The 17,804-nt window shown below is 48.2% G+C and overlaps 1 protein-coding gene across 1 annotated transcript; it reads right to left on the reverse strand.

The window, feature by feature from the left end:
• Positions 1-3,279: 3,279 nt before the first annotated feature.
• RPL23A (ribosomal protein L23a) lies at positions 3,280-14,040 on the reverse strand. Its single transcript, XM_083348637.1, has 5 exons — positions 13,937-14,040; positions 8,518-8,698; positions 6,219-6,395; positions 3,546-3,615; positions 3,280-3,400 (listed from the first exon to the last, which is right to left on the reverse strand). Exons 1-5 carry the CDS (start codon positions 13,959-13,961, stop codon positions 3,386-3,388), a joined length of 468 nt encoding a protein of 155 aa, XP_083204763.1. The 5' UTR covers positions 13,962-14,040; the 3' UTR covers positions 3,280-3,385.
• Between the last annotated feature and the right edge of the window lie 3,764 nt (positions 14,041-17,804).

Below are 17,804 nucleotides of genomic sequence, written 5' to 3' on the forward strand. Positions count from 1 at the left end.
GAAGCAACCTGGAATTAAGGAGAAACTTCCTAACAGTGAGGACAATTAATCAGTGGAACAAAAGTTGTGGGTGCTCCATCACTGTAGGGTTTTAAGAAGAGACTGGACAGCCATTTGTCTGAAATGGTGTAGGGTTTCCTGCCTGAGAAGGGGGCTGGACTAGATGACCTCCAAGGCCCCTTCCAACTTTTTATCATCATCATGATCATTTCAAAGGCGAGCCTTTCCATTGGTTGATTGTTCTCACTGTTAATGAATGTTGATCACGTGATCATGGGGAATGCTGCAACCGTTGTGTAGGTACAGATTGCAGAATAAGAGTTTGAAGGGACCTTGGAGGTCCTCTAGTCCAACCCCTGCCCAAGGCAGGAGTCCTTATAACATCCTGGCCAAATGGCTGTCCAATCTCTTTTTTGCAATCCTCCAGTGGTGCAGCACCCACAACTTCTAGTGGCAAGTTGTTCCACTGGTTAATTGTTCTGTCAGGAGGTTTCTCCTTAGTTCTAGGTTGCTTCTCTCCTTGATGAGTTCCCATCCGTTGCTTCTTGTCCTGCCTTCAGGCGCTTTAGAGAATGGCTTGACTCCCTCTTCTTTGGGGCAGCCCCGGAGATATCGGAGCACTGTTATCATGTCACCCCTCGTCTTCCTCTTCATTAAATTCTATCTTGCAGCTTTCTTTCCTTCTCGAGACTTCCCCAAATCTGTTCCTCCTCTGCTGGAAAGACGGTTTTGTTGACGCTCTCACAAAAGGACCAGCTTCCAACTTGACCAGATGCTGGGCAAAGTGCCGAATTGAAATTTTGCCTTGTCTGCAAAGATCAATCAGTCCCTTCCTGGCACTTTGCCCAGCCCTCCCTCGGTTGCATGTTTACCACCTTATTATCTCTTGCCAGTTGGAGCCCAACACTTCTGATCGTTGCCCAAACAATGCAAGGTCTCCCAGGTGGGCCTCAGGGGTGAGACCCACCTGGAGACTGGCACGCCTGGAGCCCTGGCAACCCAGAAGCCCCTGCCTCGCTCCTCCAGTGGGGAAAGAGCAAACAGCAGAGTGATTGGAGAGCTGTGAAACCCACTGGAGAAATACGAAGTAGGGCTTAATTGGATAACTTGTTTTCGAGTGACATCATCTTGCTGCAAGGACAACACTGGCCCACAAGAGGGCAGCAGCTGCTTGAATCACTTTCACCTCGGGTTGGACGGTGCTGACTTCCAATTCCCATAATCCCCATCTGACCTGACCATCAGCTAAGCTGGTGGGGGCTTATGGGAAGCCCAAGACAGATGGAGAAGGCAAGGAGGGGAAAACTGGCTTCAATGCAGGTAGTCCTCAATTTATGACAACTGGGCCCAACGTTTCCATTGCTAAGCGACAGTTGTTTTGCCCCATTTTATGACCTTCCCTGCCAGTCGCTAATTGAATCACTGGCAGTTGTTTCAAAGTGAATCTGCCTTCCCTGTTGACTTTGCTTGTCAGACGTTCGCAAAAGGGGGCACCCGGGTCATCGGAGCCGTCAGTAAATACGAAGCCGCTGCCACAAGCCTCCGAATTCTGATCACGTGATCCCGGGGAACGCGGCAACCATTGTGTGAAAACTGGTTTAAGTCGCTTTTTTCCAGTTGTAGCTTCAAATGGTCAGTGGGTTCATTTTCCCCAACAAACCCTGCCTGTAAATCAAATCTTTGGCTCAAGTAACCAATATCCGTGTGGAGCCTCCCTATGCAGAGGCAGTGTACCTTACAGTAAAATAGCTGGAAGTGGCAAACAAGTGGGGCTCTCTTTGGTTCAGCCTTTGGGGAAATTCTCTGAAAGTGCTGCTAGCAGCTAAAAAGATCCATTGTGGCTTGAATGCAAGCTACAGGTCAAGTGGGAGACTGTGACCTTATAAGCCGCTGGCTTTAGCAGGCAGGGGGTCCAGAGGGGGTCCGGGGTTCTGTGGGGCCAAGCACGAGGCAGCCCTGACAGACCCGTGTATTTATATGACTTTTCTTAGGATGGGGGTCAATCAGTCCGAGTCATTCAGGTGAAGTTTAATTAAGAGGACAGGTGAGGACACCTGGGGGAGGCTGGTGGCCAAGAAGCACAAAACCAGCGGGGCACTGCCGGGTTTGGAAGGGGCAGAGGCTGCTCTTTACCTCTGGGGAATTCTGGGAGTTGGAGTCCACAAGGTCTTGAAAGCGGCCACGGTCCAAACGAGGCCGAGGGATTCAAATTCTAAAAAAGAAGGCTGGACAGTGATGTGTCGCTGAGGATTTGCAGACTCGGAATTGAATCTCTCGCTTTAAAAGCCCCAAGTCCTCCAATTAGCCAGTCTGACCATTATATTACTTTTAAAAAAAAAATTTGTGTGGGACAGATACTGAGCCCCCCCCCCCAAAGACCAGCCTTCGCAATCTAAATTGCCTACATCAGGGGTAGGCAACCTTGGCTTTTATGACTGGTGGACTTCAACTCCCAGAATTCCTGAGCCAGCCACGCTGAGGGGAAACAGAGGTTTCCAAGCTGAGCCAAGCTGGCTCAGGAATTCTGGGAGTTGAAGTCCGTGAATCAGAGATGCCAAGGTTGGCCTAGCTCAGAGGTAGGCAACCTTGGCTCTTTTATGACTCGTGGACTTCAACTCTCAGAATTCCTGAGCCAGAATTCTGGGAGTTAAAGTCCACCAGTCATAAAAGCGCCAAGGTTGCCTACCCCTGGCCTACATCATTGCCGTCACACAACCGAGGAATCCCCTTCATGAATCGCTTTGGCTCAAACGATCCCTTGGCAGCTCAGAAGCTTCTCTCGGCAATCCCAAATCTGTTTCTGGACCAGGACTTAATTTTTTTTATCATCAGGCCAGATTATTCAGGAATTCCTCAAGTTACCACGGCTCTTTTAGCGGCCGTTCAGTTACGACAGCAGTGAGAAAAGTGACTTCCGTCCGTTTTTCACACTTACGACTGTTGCGTCATCCCCCAAGGTCGCCTGGTCAAAATTCGGACGCTTGGCAACTGATTCGTATTCAGGACAGTTGCCAGTGTCCTGGAGTCCCGCGATCCCCGTTTGCGGCCTCCTGACCAGCAAGGTTAATGGGGAAGCCAGAGCCACTTAACAACCCTGTTACCAACTTAACTTTGGTCGTTAAATGGGGCAAAACTTAACTTAAACAATTGTCTTGTTCAGAAATTTTGGGCCCAGTTGCAGTTGTTAAGTGAGGACCACACCTGTCATCAGGACAATCCTTCAGAGGGAAATTACACCAAGTTTTCTTCACTTTTGAAACGAAGGGCGGAAACCGCAAGCGGCGTTCAGGATAATTTATTGTAAGACCTTTGAACAGTTTTGTAAAATGATTTGTAAGCCACTTGTACAAATGCCACGTTTGGAGCAATTCTGGCCAGATCCCGCTCAGATTATTCCAATCTGAAAAAGAACCAGAAACTCTTTGTTAGCCTCCAGCCCGGGTGGATTCGAGGCCCCCCCCAAAGCAGACTTCCTTCCCCCTTCCTAAAAGAAACCCCGCCCCCATCCCTTGACGGAAGCAAGTCCCATAAGGCACAAGCCTTACCTTGTTGGCTACATCGAGGGCGTCGTAATCTGGAGCGAGACGGACGTAGGCTTTTTTCTCCCCGTCCGGCCTGTAAGGAGGAAGGAGGACTTAAGCGCCAGAAAATAATCGGCTCCTCCCCAGGTCTACCCATCGAGAAGGTTGCCATCCCCAGAGGTCTCTAAAAGCACGAATACAGTCCTCGACTTACGACTATCCATTTATTCCACACCTGGAGTATTGCAGCCAATTTTGCTCACCATATCACACACACACACAAAAGATGAGTTTGGGAAAAAGTCAGAGAAGAGCAACTAGGATTGGCTAGTCCAGGGGTGGGCAACCTCGGCTCTTTTATGACTCGTGGACTTCAACTCCCAGAATTCCTGAGTTAGCTGACTCAGGAATTCTGGGAGTTGAAGTCCACGAGTCATAAAAGAGCCGAGGTTACCTACCCCTGGGCTAGTCGAAAGAAAAGGAGGACTGGGGGGGGGGGGACAGGATAGCAGAGTTCCTGTATTTGGGGGGCTGCCCCAAAGAAAAGGGGGTCACGTTATTCTACAAAACACCAGAGGGCAGGACTAGAAACAATGGCTGGAAACTGACCAAAGGGAGAAGCAAATTATTATTATTATTATTATTATTATTATTATTATTATTATTATTATTATTATTATTATTATTATTATTAATTGAATTTCTATACTGCCCTTCTCCCGAAGGACTCAGGGCGGTGTACAGGGCGATAAAATACAACATACAAAAGTTAAAAGTAAAATTAAGTTAATTTAGCCCTAACAATAAAAGAGTTAAAAATAAACCCAAAGCCTTAGTCCAGGCTGTCCTGTTCAAACAACCAGGTCTTCAGGTCACGGCGGAAAGAGCGAATTAAGGAGAAACCTCCTGACAGTGAGGACAATTAGCCAGTGGAACAGCTTTGCCACCAGAAATCGTGGGTGCTCCATCACTGGAGGTTTTTAAGAAGAGGCTGGACAACCATTTGTCTGTAATGTAATTAGGGTCTCCTGCCTGAGCAAGGGGGACTGGACTAGAAGACCTTCAAGGTCCCTTCCAGATTCTATGCTCTAAATGAAAGGCTGTAAGTCAAGGACTAACTCTATTCATGGCACTGATTTTTCCTCTGCAGATCTAGGACTTTATTAATTGGCTTCCTCAGCACAGGAATTGGGGTGCAGTCTGAGTCTCCCTGGGTCAAAGGCAGCTGACCCCAAAGAAGCTGATAATAATATTAATATTTCCAATGCAGATAGCCCTTTGAGTTACAATCCTTCAGTGACCCAAATTACGCCACTGATAAAAAACGGATTCTGAGTGTTTTTCACACTTACGATTATTGCCACATCCCCATGGGTCACGTGATCAAAATTCGGACACTTGGCATCTGACTCGGTTTTATGATGGTCACGTGATCCCCCTTTGCAACTGTTGTGACTCAGGGCCAGCCTGTGGGTCCGACAGCCGGCTCCGATGTATCGGATGACTCAGATGAGGGGGAGGAGGGAGACGAACTGGCTGATGATGGTTTGGAGGCTTTGCAGAGCCCTCAGCCGGGGACCTCTTCTCAGCTGCGTGAGCCCGAGAGTGCGGAGGAAGATGACCCACAGCTGGCCCTGTTCAAGGACGCCCGACGCAGGAGGCAGTCGAGCAGGAACAAACAAAGAAAGGCTGTGGGACTCCTCGGGAGGAGGCACAGGGAGACCACGCCCTGAGCTCTCTATAAAAGGAGTGTTTGGGGAGGGGCTGGTTGCTGAAAGCAACTTTTTCCGCTTGAGAAGACAAGCTCTTGTGTTTTTGTTAACTGCGTAATTAAATCTTGGCAGATGCCTTTTAGCCTTGGACGCTCTCCAGTCTCTTCTTTCTGAATAGGGGTTTGCCTTACTACAAGGCCAGAAGAGGGCTGGTTCAGAACAGCAACCTACTCACAATGGGGGAAGCCGGACTGGCTCCGCAACCCTGTCGCTAACCGAACGACTGCGGTGATTCGCTTCACGACGGTGGCAAGAAAGGTCCTAAAACGGGGCAAACCATTAACGGCCGTCTCGCTTAGCAACAGAAATTTGGTGGTAAGTCAAGGACTGTATTCTCCAGACTCATCTAAGACCAAGTTTTTCCAACAAGATGCTTCTCTTTTCAACATGCCCAAGCTGAATAAAAGCACCGAGCCACTTGCGAAAGGGCTCCAGACCACTTGTACGTATTCTGCTTTAATCTATTAAATCTCCAACCGTTCTGACTTCTGTTCTGCAAGCCAGCATGGCTGGTTTACGGGATGGATCCTTTCCCAAAGTTTTTATGCTTAAGCCTTCAAATGTTTCAATTACACACTCCTTATTTCCTGTGTTCTCTAAACACAGTAGCTTAGCTACTGCTAAGCTTGTAAGCCGCCCTGAGTCTTCGGAGAAGGGCGGGATATAAATGGAATTAAAATAAAATAAATAATAAAAATAAAGCAGAGGCGTTCAGCCTTGGCCACTTTTTAAGACTGGTGGACTTCAACTCCCAGAATTCCCCACTCTTAAAGTGTCCACCGTGGGGACTCCCCTGCTCTAAAGGCCTCTCCGTGCATCAGTGGTTCCTTTGAAAACATCATTCAGCTCAGCCGGAAAGAGTTTCCATCATCTGCACGAAACAGCCCCGGAACCCGTCCCCCTCGCGATCCCAGCTGCTCTCTACCTGATCAAGGTGTTGACCTTGGCCACATCGATGTCATACAGCTTCTTGACCGCCTGCTTGATCTGGTGCTTGTTGGCCTTCACGTCCACGATGAAGACCAGGGTGTTGTTGTCCTCAATCTTCTTCATGGCTGACTCTGTGGTCAGTGGGAACTTGATGATGGCATAATGGTCAAGCCTGGGGAGGAAGGGAGAGGTTTTCATCAGCCCACTGGGGAACGGGCCAAGGGGAGCCCCGAAAGGCCCAAGGCTTTGCCCAGGATTGAGGTGCATCAGCTCATGGCTACAATCACAACCACTCAGACTTTGGTCGCTTAAGCCTCATCACGCACAGCCTCCATCCTGGGGGGGGAAAAAAGGGGCACCATCTGTGAAGTGCAAACATGAGTAACGCGGTTGAGCAGAAAGCGATAAATCTCAGATCACCACCAAGATGGTAACAGCCCAATCTGGGCACTACATTTTGGCAAAGGACACTTGGCAAACTGGAACATGTGTCCAGAGAAGAGTCCCCAGGGTTGGGAAGGGAAGGCCTGGGAGAACAGATGGAGGCCCTGGGCAGGTTTAAACGGATTAAAAAAAAATTGGAGGGGGGGGGGGAGGGGGGAGAGAGAAACATGACAGCCCCGAGAAGGGCTGGAGGGCTACCAGGTAGAGAATAAGCAAGATGGTTTGATTTCTGTCCTATCTTGCAGAACTGCTTTCTCTACGGCCCTTGCAAACTGACAGTCCCTAGTATCTTCCTAGCTGTTGTACTAGCTCCAGAAGCCCCAGAGTCTCCAGGCCAAAACAATTTGGAACTTGATAGCAATGTCTGAACAAGTGAAATGGAGACTCAGCCTGGGTGAAAATCACATTTTCACATTCCTGTAGGCCAGTATGGAAAACAGCTACTAGACTGCCTGTAGATGGGAATAGCAATAGCACTCAAGGCTTATATGCCGCTTCGCAGTGCTTTACAGCCCCCTCTAAGCGGTCTATAGAGTCAGTTTAGTGCCCCCAACAATATGAGTCCTCCTTTTATCCACCCCAGAAGGACGGAAGGCTGAGTCAACCTTGAGCCGGTCAGCAACGAACTCCAGATTTTGGGCAGAGTCTGCCTGCAATGCTGCATTCGGCGCCACGACGGCTCTTGGTGATCCCTCTACCAAAGTGACAGATAGATCCCTCTACTAAGGGATCCCTCTTCCAAACCACTTGGTTTCAACCTGCCTCGCTCTCTATGGATGGGAATTGTCCAGAATTAGTTGTGACACCGGAAGAAGCAGCTCTGCAGCCCCTCTATCCATGGGGATGGAGATTCGGCTTGTTGTGATTGTGGTGTTTTAATGTGTAAACTGTCGAATATAGTGTGCAGGACTGTCCATGACGTGCATTCTCTGGTTCCCTAGAACAGGGGTCTCCAACCCTGGCAACTTGAAGACTGTTGGACTTCAACTCCCAGAATTCCTCAGTTGAAGTCCACCAATCTTAAAGTTGCCAAGGTTGTGGACCCCTTCACGGAGGAACACCAGGGGCCATCGTCTGGATAGCTGAACTGGACATCCAGTGGCCATTTTTTTTAAAGTGCGGTCTCCAAAACTGGACACGGTGTTCTCAATGGGGTCTCGCTAAAGCCCTATACAGCAGGATTAGGACCTCCTTTTCCCGGCTGGTGCAATCTAAAAATGGGTGTCTGGAAAACACAGCCTAATAATCTGAACCATCCCACGAGGGTTCCAACACACACCCATTCAGGCAAACAATTCCAGGGGGAAGAGCCAGCTTCTAAGGCAGGCCTCGCCCACGTTTTGGCTTGCCTGGACCGCAACGGGCGAAGAGGAGTCGTCTTGGGCCACATACTAAATATATCATATAGTTTTTTGTTAGCTGCAAAGTCGTGTCCGACCCATTGCGACCCCATGGACGATGTTCCTCCAGGCCTTCCTGTCCTCTACCATCTTCTGGAGTCCATTTAAGCTCACGCCTCCTGCTTCAGTGACTCCATCCTGCCACCTCATTCTCTCTCGTCCCCCTATTGCTAAAAATCCCATAATGTTAAAGGTGCACGATCTTGTGGGTGCAGTTTGGGCAGGCCTGTTCTAGGCAGGGGTCTTCCAACTTGGCCCTTTGATGACCTGTGGACTTCAACTCCCAGAATTCCTCAGCCAGGCACACGTGCCTGGCTGAGGAATTCTGGGAGTTGAAGTCCACAGGACATCAAAGGGCCAAGTTGGAAGACCCCTGGCTTAGGATCAAGTGGAAGCCCTTTGACATTCGGGGGGGGGGGAGGGAAGGAGAGAGAGACAGGGCCAACCTACTTGTTCCTCCGTGGGGCGCTCTTTCGGGGATACTTGGGCTGTCGCCGTAACCGCAACGTCTTTGGTCTCCGGAAGGTGGGCGATGTCCGGATTTTTTTCTTCTTGTGGCTGTGGACACCTTTCAACACGGCTTTCTTCGCTTTAAGTGCTTTGGACTTTGCCTCAGTCTTCGCTGGCACAGCTGCGGGAGGAAGAAACAGGTTGAGCAGAGTAGAATTCAGTTTACAGCTGGGCCATTTCTCTACTCCCCCCACAAGCACTAAGGATCTGATCCTGACAAACAGATCTGCAATCTCTCCCCCCCCCCCAAGAATCACGACTGATGAGCCCGGATGAACCCATCACTAGGTGGCAGCGTAGCCAAATGTCCATGGAGATTCTCCAGGTCGCGGTTTTTTCCCAAAGGTGCCTCCCCCCCCCCAAAAAAGGCAACTGGACCATGTTGGTTTTTTCCCCCTATGAAAATGTCTTGCTTCTCATCCCAGAAGCTTCTTCAATCCCAACCAAGGGAAATGTTTTCAAAGAAAAGGCCAAGAAAGTCCCAGTTGCCTTTTTGGGGTGGGGAGAAAGCACTTTAGGACCAGCCTAGTCAAAGATGCGTTACAAGAAACTTGAGGGGCACAATTTAAAAGCGAGCTTTAGGATGTAATACTGTCTGTGAAAGAATGTAGTCAGAGTTTATCAGGGATTCTCAAGTTCAGCATCTTTAAAGGTGTGTGGATTTCAACTCCCAGCATTCCCCCAGCTAGCCTAGGAGAATGTTCTTCATGGCTGACTCCGTGGTCAGTGGGAACCTGATGATGGCATAAACTTGGGAAGGGAGAGGTTTTCATCAGCCCACTGGGGAACGGGCCAAGGGGAGCCCCGAAAGGCCCAAGGCTTTGCCCAGGATTGAGGTGCATCAGCTCATGGCTACAATCACAACCACTCAGACTTTGGTCGCTTAAGCCTCATCACGCACAGCCTCCATCCTGGGGGGGAAAAAAGGGGCACCATCTGTGAAGTGCAAACATGATTAACGCGGTTGAGCAGAAAGCGATAAAACTCAGATCACCACCAAGATGGTAACAGCCCAATCTGGGCACTACACTTTGGCAAAGGACACTTGGCAAACTGGAACATGTGTCCAGAGAAGAGTCCCCAGGGTTGGAAGGGAAGGCCTGGGAGAACAGATGGAGGCCCTGCGCAGGTTTAATCTGGGGGAAAAACAGCTCTGAGAAGATAAGCAAGATCAGGGGGTCTTCAAACTCTGCCCTTTTATGACTTGTGGACTTCAACTCCCAGAATTCCTCAGCCAGGCAAAAGGGCCACGTTTGAAGACCCCTGAGCAAGATGATTGATTTCTGCCCTGTCTTGCAGAACAGATGTCTGTTTTGTGAACTCAGTCCCTAACAGAGCCTTGGTGGAGCAGTGGGCTAATGCCTCCTTAAGTTACACCAGCTGCCTGCAATTAGTGCAGGTTCGAGTCCCACCAGGCTCAAGGTTGACTCAGCCTTCCATCCTTCCCAGGTAGGTAAAATGAGGACCCAGATTGTTGGGGGCAATTAAGCTGACTTTGTAATAATGCCGCTTGGGGGTGTGTGTTTGAAAGCCCTAATAAGCAGGCATATACATAGAATGAAGGCTACTGCTAAGTTTGTAAAGCCGCCCTGAGTCTTCGGAGAAGGGCGGGATATAAATGGAATTAAAATAAAAATAAATAAATAAACTTGTTCCTAGCTGTTGTACTCGCTCAAGAAGCCCCATGGACACCAGGCAGAAACAATCTGGAAGTTGACAAAATGTCAGTATATACAAAATGGAGACTCAACCTGGGTGAAAAGCATATTTTCACATTCGGGCCCTAAGGTATAGGTCCTCTTAGAAATCCATAGCTGCAGCCTTACCCATCTGTGCGCCACCTTCTATGTATTCCTCATTATCCCTTAACTTTTAAGAGGTGTGCATTTCAACTCCCAGAATTTCTCAGCAAGTATTCTGGGAGTTGAAGGCCACACCTCTTGGAATTACTGAGATTGGTCTAGATCAGTGGCTCCCAACCTTTTCTAAACCCCGCACCCCTAGAACGCAACTGATATATTCTTGCACCCCTTGCAAAACTTCAAAATAACAGCAACAAATTATGCATATGCACTATAATTTTGAAAAGCCAAGTTTTCATCCCCCCCCTGGAATTTCGTCTCGCACTCCCAGGGATGCCAGTCTAGATTATTGCAGCAGCCAAAGAGCTGCAGCCCAACATATCTAGAGGCATCAGTTTGAGAAAGGATACTTCATCTTAATATTTGGGTCTCAAAACAAATGCAAGAACAGCAGTAAAAGAAAAAAGCACAGGCCGACTGCTCAGAAGGTGTTAGGCAACAGATCACAGGAACAGTTCCCAGCCTAACTTAGCTTTTTATTAAATTTGCCACCCATCTCTCATATTGAAATGACTTGAAGTTGCTCCTCTCAAAAATGGGGAATTCTGTTCAAATATTTTTAAGCAGAATGACTGGCAAAAGGAGGGAATGAGAAGGAAGTAAAAATATATATGCTAGGAAGCCCTTGGCCATTATAAAGTCACCAGGACTATATTCACAAATCTTGAAAAAGTTTGCAAGTATCATCTGAAGAGTGCTTGCTATTTTGGCTCCGAGGACACACATGGTTGTTTAGGGATGGGGGAAACGGCAAAATTTCAAAAAGGAAAAAAAGGTTAGACTGTTCGGCTTGATGTTAGCAAGCACAATACTGGAGTCAAACTGTTTTGTGAACATTCAAGAAAAGGAATGTTTGTTTGGTAGGAGCCAGTATGGGTTAATTAGACCCAATCTCTAACAAAAGAACTTTTGCTGTTTATGGGAATCCAAATGAACACAGTAAATGTTGACCTCAGTACTCGGACTAGGGCACTATTCAGTAAGATACACTGTATGGAAATACACACACACACACACACACAATCACCTATGGCAAGGCTCTATATTTAACTGGCCATTGAGTGCTACATCAAAGAGCTCTATTCTAGCCCCTAACCTGTACAACATATTTACAAATAATTTGGATGGAAAAAAAATAGAGTTACCAAATTTATAAGTGATTTAGAAATGAAAAAAAATAAAATAAAATACAGAATAAGGGACTAGAGCAGGGGTCCTCAACCTTGGCAACTTTCAAGACTTGTGGACTTCCACAAGTCTTAAAGTTGCCAAGGTTGAGGACCCCTGGACTAGAGTATGCAAAAAAGGATGGGGATGTCCTGTGGATTACTAGCTGAACATGAACAATAATCAAAAATGCTGACTGTTACATAATTTGTAGGTGCTTCTGACACAATTAAAAAGCAATAAATTCAGTCCTAGGCAAAGTCAACAAAAATTTTCCCCTTTGTATTCTACAATTTTTAAAATCACTTTAAAAGTGTTCAGATCTGAGTAGCATATTTTAAGTAGGCAAATAAACCACTCTAGGCCAAAGGACATCAACCAAGGGAATAAAAGTTCTGGGGGAAAAAAAAGAGGGTAACTGATGGAGATGCTGGGTACCATCAGCCTGTAGAAGACTGCAGGGGGACATGCTAACAGAGTAACAGAGCTGGCCCAACTCCCTGCTCAGGCAGGAGAACTTATAACATTTCAGACGAAGAGAAGGACGAGGGGTGACATGATAGCAGTGTTCCAGTATCTCAGGGGCTGCCACGAAGAAGAGGGAGTCAAGCTATTCTCCAAAGCACCTGAAGGCAGGACAGGAAGCAACGGATGGAAGAGAAGCAACCTGGAACTAAGGAGAAATTTCCTGACAGTTAGAACAATTAACCAGTGGAACAACCTGCCTCCAGAAGTGGTGAAGTTTTTAAGAGACTGGACAGCTATTTGCCCGAAATGGTATAGGGTTTCCTGCCTGAGCAGGGGGTTGGACTAGATGACCTCCAAGGTCCCTTCTTCTTCTTATTATTATTATTATTATTATATCTCTTCTTAAAAACCTCTCCAGTGTTGAAGCAACCATACCTTCTGGAGGGAAACCATTCCACTGACTGTTTCTCACTGTCAAGAAATGTTTCCTTAGTTTTCATTCATTTCATTTTATTAAATTTGTATACTGCCCTTCTCCCGAAGGACTCAGTTTTAGTCTGGTTTTAGTCAGTTTTACTCAGTTTTAGTCTGGTTCTCTACATCAAGTAGCTCAGGGATTCCCAAATGGGGGTGCAAGATGATATTCCAGGGGTGCGAAAACTTGGCTTTTCAAAATTATAGTTATATGGATAATTCGTTGCAGTTATTTCAAACTTTTGTAAGGGGTGCAAGAATATATCAGAAGCATTCTTGGGGTGAGGGGTACAGAAAAGGTTGGGAGCCGCTGAAGTAGATGAAACAATTATCCCTGGAGAAGAAATTAAGGAGAAGGCTCAGTTTGAGTAATTCCCTGGGGGGGGGAGGGGAGAAGAGCTTTTCTTCCATTCATCAAACGGCCTAGAACCATCCTGTGGGGGGAAATGGGTAGCACAGAAATTTAATCAATCAATCATCAATCAATCAAATTCAACACTGGTCTCCTTGGAATGGGGCCCGGTCTTTGCTGGAAGCACGTGCTGAATAGACAGGGCCAGACCAGATGCTCTTTAAGGGGACCCTCTCCTTCTGGGACTGTTCCCCACCCCATACACAAAAAGACACAAAAGCCCCCCCCCCCGTGTAAAAGCACGTGTTCTATTTGCTAAATAATAAATCAAACTTCCATAAAGAGCACATTCACCCCCCTCCCACCGAACCCAAAAGCCACCCCTCCCCCAAAGAACCATCATCCTCAGCAGCTGGAAAAGGGGGGGGGGTGGTGAGGCAGCAATGGCCTGCCACCGTTAGGCCTCGACCGGCTGGGGATAACGGGCTCTGTGATCCCCAGCAATAGTCTCCCGCCCAATGAGGCCCCGCCAATCACCCTCAAGCCTCGACAGGCCGGGGATGAGGGGCTCTGTAATCCCCAGCAATTTTCTCCCCCCCACCCAATTACCCACAAGCCTCGGCCAGCTGGGTATGATGGGCTCTGTGATCCCCAACAATAGTCTCCCGCCCAATGAAGCCCTGCCAATCACCCTCAAGCCTCGACCGGCCGAGGATGATGGGCACTGTGATCCCCAGCGAGTCTCCACCCCGTGAGGCCCTGCCAAATACCCACAGGCCTCGACCGGCCGGGGATGATGGGAACTGCCATGCAGCAGCGAGAGTCGGGTAGAGAGAGAAGAGGGGGGGGCATCCAGCCCCATTCTGAGGGGGCTGCAAGGAGGCCACGATCCATCTCTGAGGGGGAAACGTGGGGAAGGGCCAGGCCCAGCTCCCAGGGGTGGCGATGCCGAGGCAGTTTGGGGAGTGGGTAAGGGCGACGGGGTCGGGGTGGGGTAAGACGGGGCCCCCTCCCGCCAGAGCCCCTCAGCGCTCACCCTCCTTCTTCGCCTTCGGCGCCATCTTGGCTCGGCGGAAAAGAGGCGGCCGCGTGAGCGCCGCCTGCGCTTATAAGGCCAAATCTCGCGAGAGCTGCCCGGCCAAGCCACGCGGGACTCACACAGGAGGGCGCGCGCTAACTCCGCCTGCCGGGGGAAGGAAAAAAATAATAATAGGAAGGCGTGGCCGGCCAGCCTAAAGGCGGGGGGCGGGGTACGCGTGCGCACCGAGGGCTGCGAGGGCCGGCGGGATCGCGAGGGGTCATGGGAATTGTGGTCTTTAATGACGGAGCGGTGGGAGTTGTAGTCCCGCGCGTCCCCAATCCATCCACGTGGAGTCCTCGTTTGATGTGGCCGATTGTTTTTCTGGTGTTTTTTTTAATGACTGAAGCTCGCCCACAAGCCCTCCAACGGCTTTGCTCTTAAACGGCTTATAAATCAAATGAATGAGTGGCTTTGTTTGGGGATTAGGGCCTCAGATCCGCAGTGCAGGATCCGTGAGGACTAGAGACTTAAGCCAGCTTTGGCTGCGTGAAGACCCATTTACACTTTATAAGCTGCTGCTTGGTGGTGTTTTTATGGCCCTTAGTAGCTTGAGAAGACAGTCTGGTGGAGGGTCCCACATCCCATCTTCACTCCCAGGAAAAAGCACCTTTGGAACATTTTATTATTTAAAAAGAAAATACACAGAAAATTAAAATATAAACTCCAAAAGAAAAAAATACAAAGTAAAATAAAACTAGAAAAAAACCTTTAAAAGTGAATTTTTATTTTAATTCCATTTATATCCCGCCCTTCTCCGAAGACTCAGGGCGGCTTACAAGCTTAGCAGTAGCCTTCATTCTATGTACATGCCAGCCTATTAGGGCTTTCACACACACCCCCAAGCGGCATTATTACAAAGTCAGCTTATTGCCCCCAACAATTAAAACACAGAAACGTGTTTTGTTTTTTTAAAAAATGTTTTGTTTTACTTTTGATAATATATTTTATTATTCATTAAATTTGTCTTCCTTTGCCTCCAGCTGGGGCTGGGCCTCATGGAAGCTGAATCTGTCGCTTGTGTGGAATAATAAGTTTATCTGGGACTAGGGCAGACACAGGCCTTTCCTGGCTTCCAACAGAGCAGGAAAAGAGGAGCAGAGTCTAGAATAGAATAGAATAGAATAGAATAGAATAGAATAGAATAGAATAGAATAGAATAGAATAGAATAGAATAGAATAGAATAGAATAGAATAGAATAGAATAGAATAGAATAGAATAGAATTTAAATGGAATAGAATAGAATTTAAATGGAATAGAATAGAATAGAATAGAATAGAATTTAAATGGAATAGAATAGAATAGAATTTAAATGGAATAGAATAGAATAGAATAGAATTTAAATGGAATAGAATAGAATAGAATAGAATTTAAATAGAATAGAATAGAATTTAAATGGAATAGAATAGAATAGAATAGAATAGAATAGAATAGAATAGAATAGAATAGAATAGAATAGAATAGAATAGAATAGAATAGAATAGAATAGAATATCAACCCTTCTCTCTTCCAGCGCTGATGATGTTACCTAGTTGGGTCATGAAACGTCTGCCAGTTCAGAGGGCACAAAGGACCCCACAGCCGCCCTCCTCCTCCTCCTCCCCTTCCTCCATCTTTGTGCAAACCCCCCTCCCTTCTAGCACTGACGCTGTTCCCTAGTTGGCTCATGAAACATCTGCAAGAAAACCAGCAATATCAGAGACATGCAAAGACTCCACAGTCTTCCTCCCCCTCCCTCCCTCCTCCCCTCCCTTTTTCCTCCCCCTCCCCCCCTCCTTTCCCCCTCCTCCTCTTCCTGGCTGGAGCATTCTGGGAGCTGTGGTGCTCAACCTTTGGCCAAACCGCCTTCCTTCCAGAGGGCACGAACATGGCCATGCCAGGATGCCACTGGCTAATCATCCGTGAACCTCAGAGGGCCATTTGCATCACACAGACATTCTTTGCAAAAGGTCAGCGAGATTTGGCCAGGAGCAGCCCTCCAAACACACCCTACACCTTGCTGGACTTTTGGACACCGAGAACCCTGTGGTCAGATCTTCCCACTAGAGCACCATGGGCATTTGTTCTTTACAAATAGTCCGCAACTTAGAAACATTCATTTAGTGACTGCTCAAAGTTACAATGGCACTGCATCCACCACCACCACCTCCCCTGCCCGCTTTAGCTTTGCCATGAGGGTGGCAAAAGGGGACCACGTGACCCCCCCCCCAGGACAGTGCAACCGTCATAAATATGGGTCAGTTGCCAAGCCTCCAAATTCCGATCACGCTGGGGGTGCTGCAACGGTCATAAGTATGAAAAACTTACTGCTAAGCTTGTAAGCCGCCCTGAGTCTTCGGAGAAGGGCGGGATATAAATGGAATTAAAATAAATAAAAATAAAAATAAAAACAGCCATAACTCACTTTTCTCCATGCCGTTGCAACTTCAGACGGTCACTAAATGAAAAGTTGTAAGTGAAGGCCTAGCTGTAATCACGCCTTTCACATCCGTGTGAAAAATGTGGAAATTGAATTGTCTTTTTAAAATAAATCGACATCAACTGTTTCATTTTAGACACTTTTATTAGAGTACGATTTTTGTTGTTGCTTAGTTTTTCTTGGCGTTGCCCCTGAATTTTCCCTGGTAAAGCAAAGTTATGAAGATGATTTTTTAAAAACTCTTTTATGAACCTCTTTTCGATGGTCTCCTATTTGGGTTTTGTCCTTGGAAGGGACTTTTGACTGTGTCTCACCTGTTAGATGTTTTTGTGCCAGCCATGGCAGTTCCCCAAAAAGGTCATCAGATGGGAGCAAAGAGGCATCTTTGCTCCCACTGGTGGGTCAGGCGTCCCCGGCCCCTGCAGCCCCATTGGAGAGAGAGTTTTATGGCTAAGGAGGGGCTGAGGACCCCTCATAAAAACCTCTGCTCAGGAGGCTGCTCTTGTCTGCTCTCTTTGTTCTCTCTCCTGCTTGCTTGCTTGCTGATCCATGAGCTCAATCCAGGCATGGATGCCTGCATGCCAGGGAACTCTTTCTATTTACTTTATCGTTAAATAAAGCTTTGACTGATTGCATCCCTGCGTGCTGCCTTTTACTTGGAAGCACCTTAACGAACCGTCGGTCTCGTGAGGCCATCTCACAAATTGGTAGCAAAGAGGATGGTTTAAGGCAACGCTTCCAAGCCAGCAGCTACAAGCAAGATGCCTGGAGGTCCCATCAAGAACCCATTTGAGACGGGTGGCAGGAGATCCCCGATTGTGACCAGGAGTCTTCAATCAAAGACGGCAGCCGTGCATCCAGCCCCTGACGCAAGCTTCGCTCCCGGGACCCCTTCGCATGCCTCCCCACAGCTGCAAGCCACAGAGGGAAGCATGGAAGGCTTGCAGTCCGCCCAAGACTGCTCAGATGCAGCAGAAACGGACCTGGCTCAAGCCAAATGCCGCGTGAGCCAGATGACTGAGCAGGAACGCGAAGAGGTGCTCCTAAAGTTCTTTACAACGCAAAGGACGCCACAAGCTTCTCCACGGGGGACCCCAGCGCAGAGGGACTCTGGACGCCGGGTAAGCCTTCCCCCAGCGCCCACGAGCCCCGCTAACATGGCGCCCGCCACCCTGAGTGACCCCGGGCCCCCAGAGCTTTTGGCCCGAAATTTCCCGCCAAATTGTGACCTACAGCTTCCTGGGGCAACCGGAAGCAAGATGGCAGCCCCCAGGGCGCCCACATGGCCTGATACCAGAAACAAGATGGCGGCCCCCAGTAACCCCACATGTTCTAACAAAGATAGGCCTCAACTAAGCCTGAAGGCCCAGCAATCCGTGGCATCCAGCCAAAGCAGCATGCAAACC

The sequence above is a fragment of the Vipera ursinii genome (genome assembly GCF_947247035.1).
Source record: "Vipera ursinii genome assembly, chromosome: 1".
NCBI lineage: Eukaryota > Metazoa > Chordata > Lepidosauria > Squamata > Viperidae > Vipera > Vipera ursinii.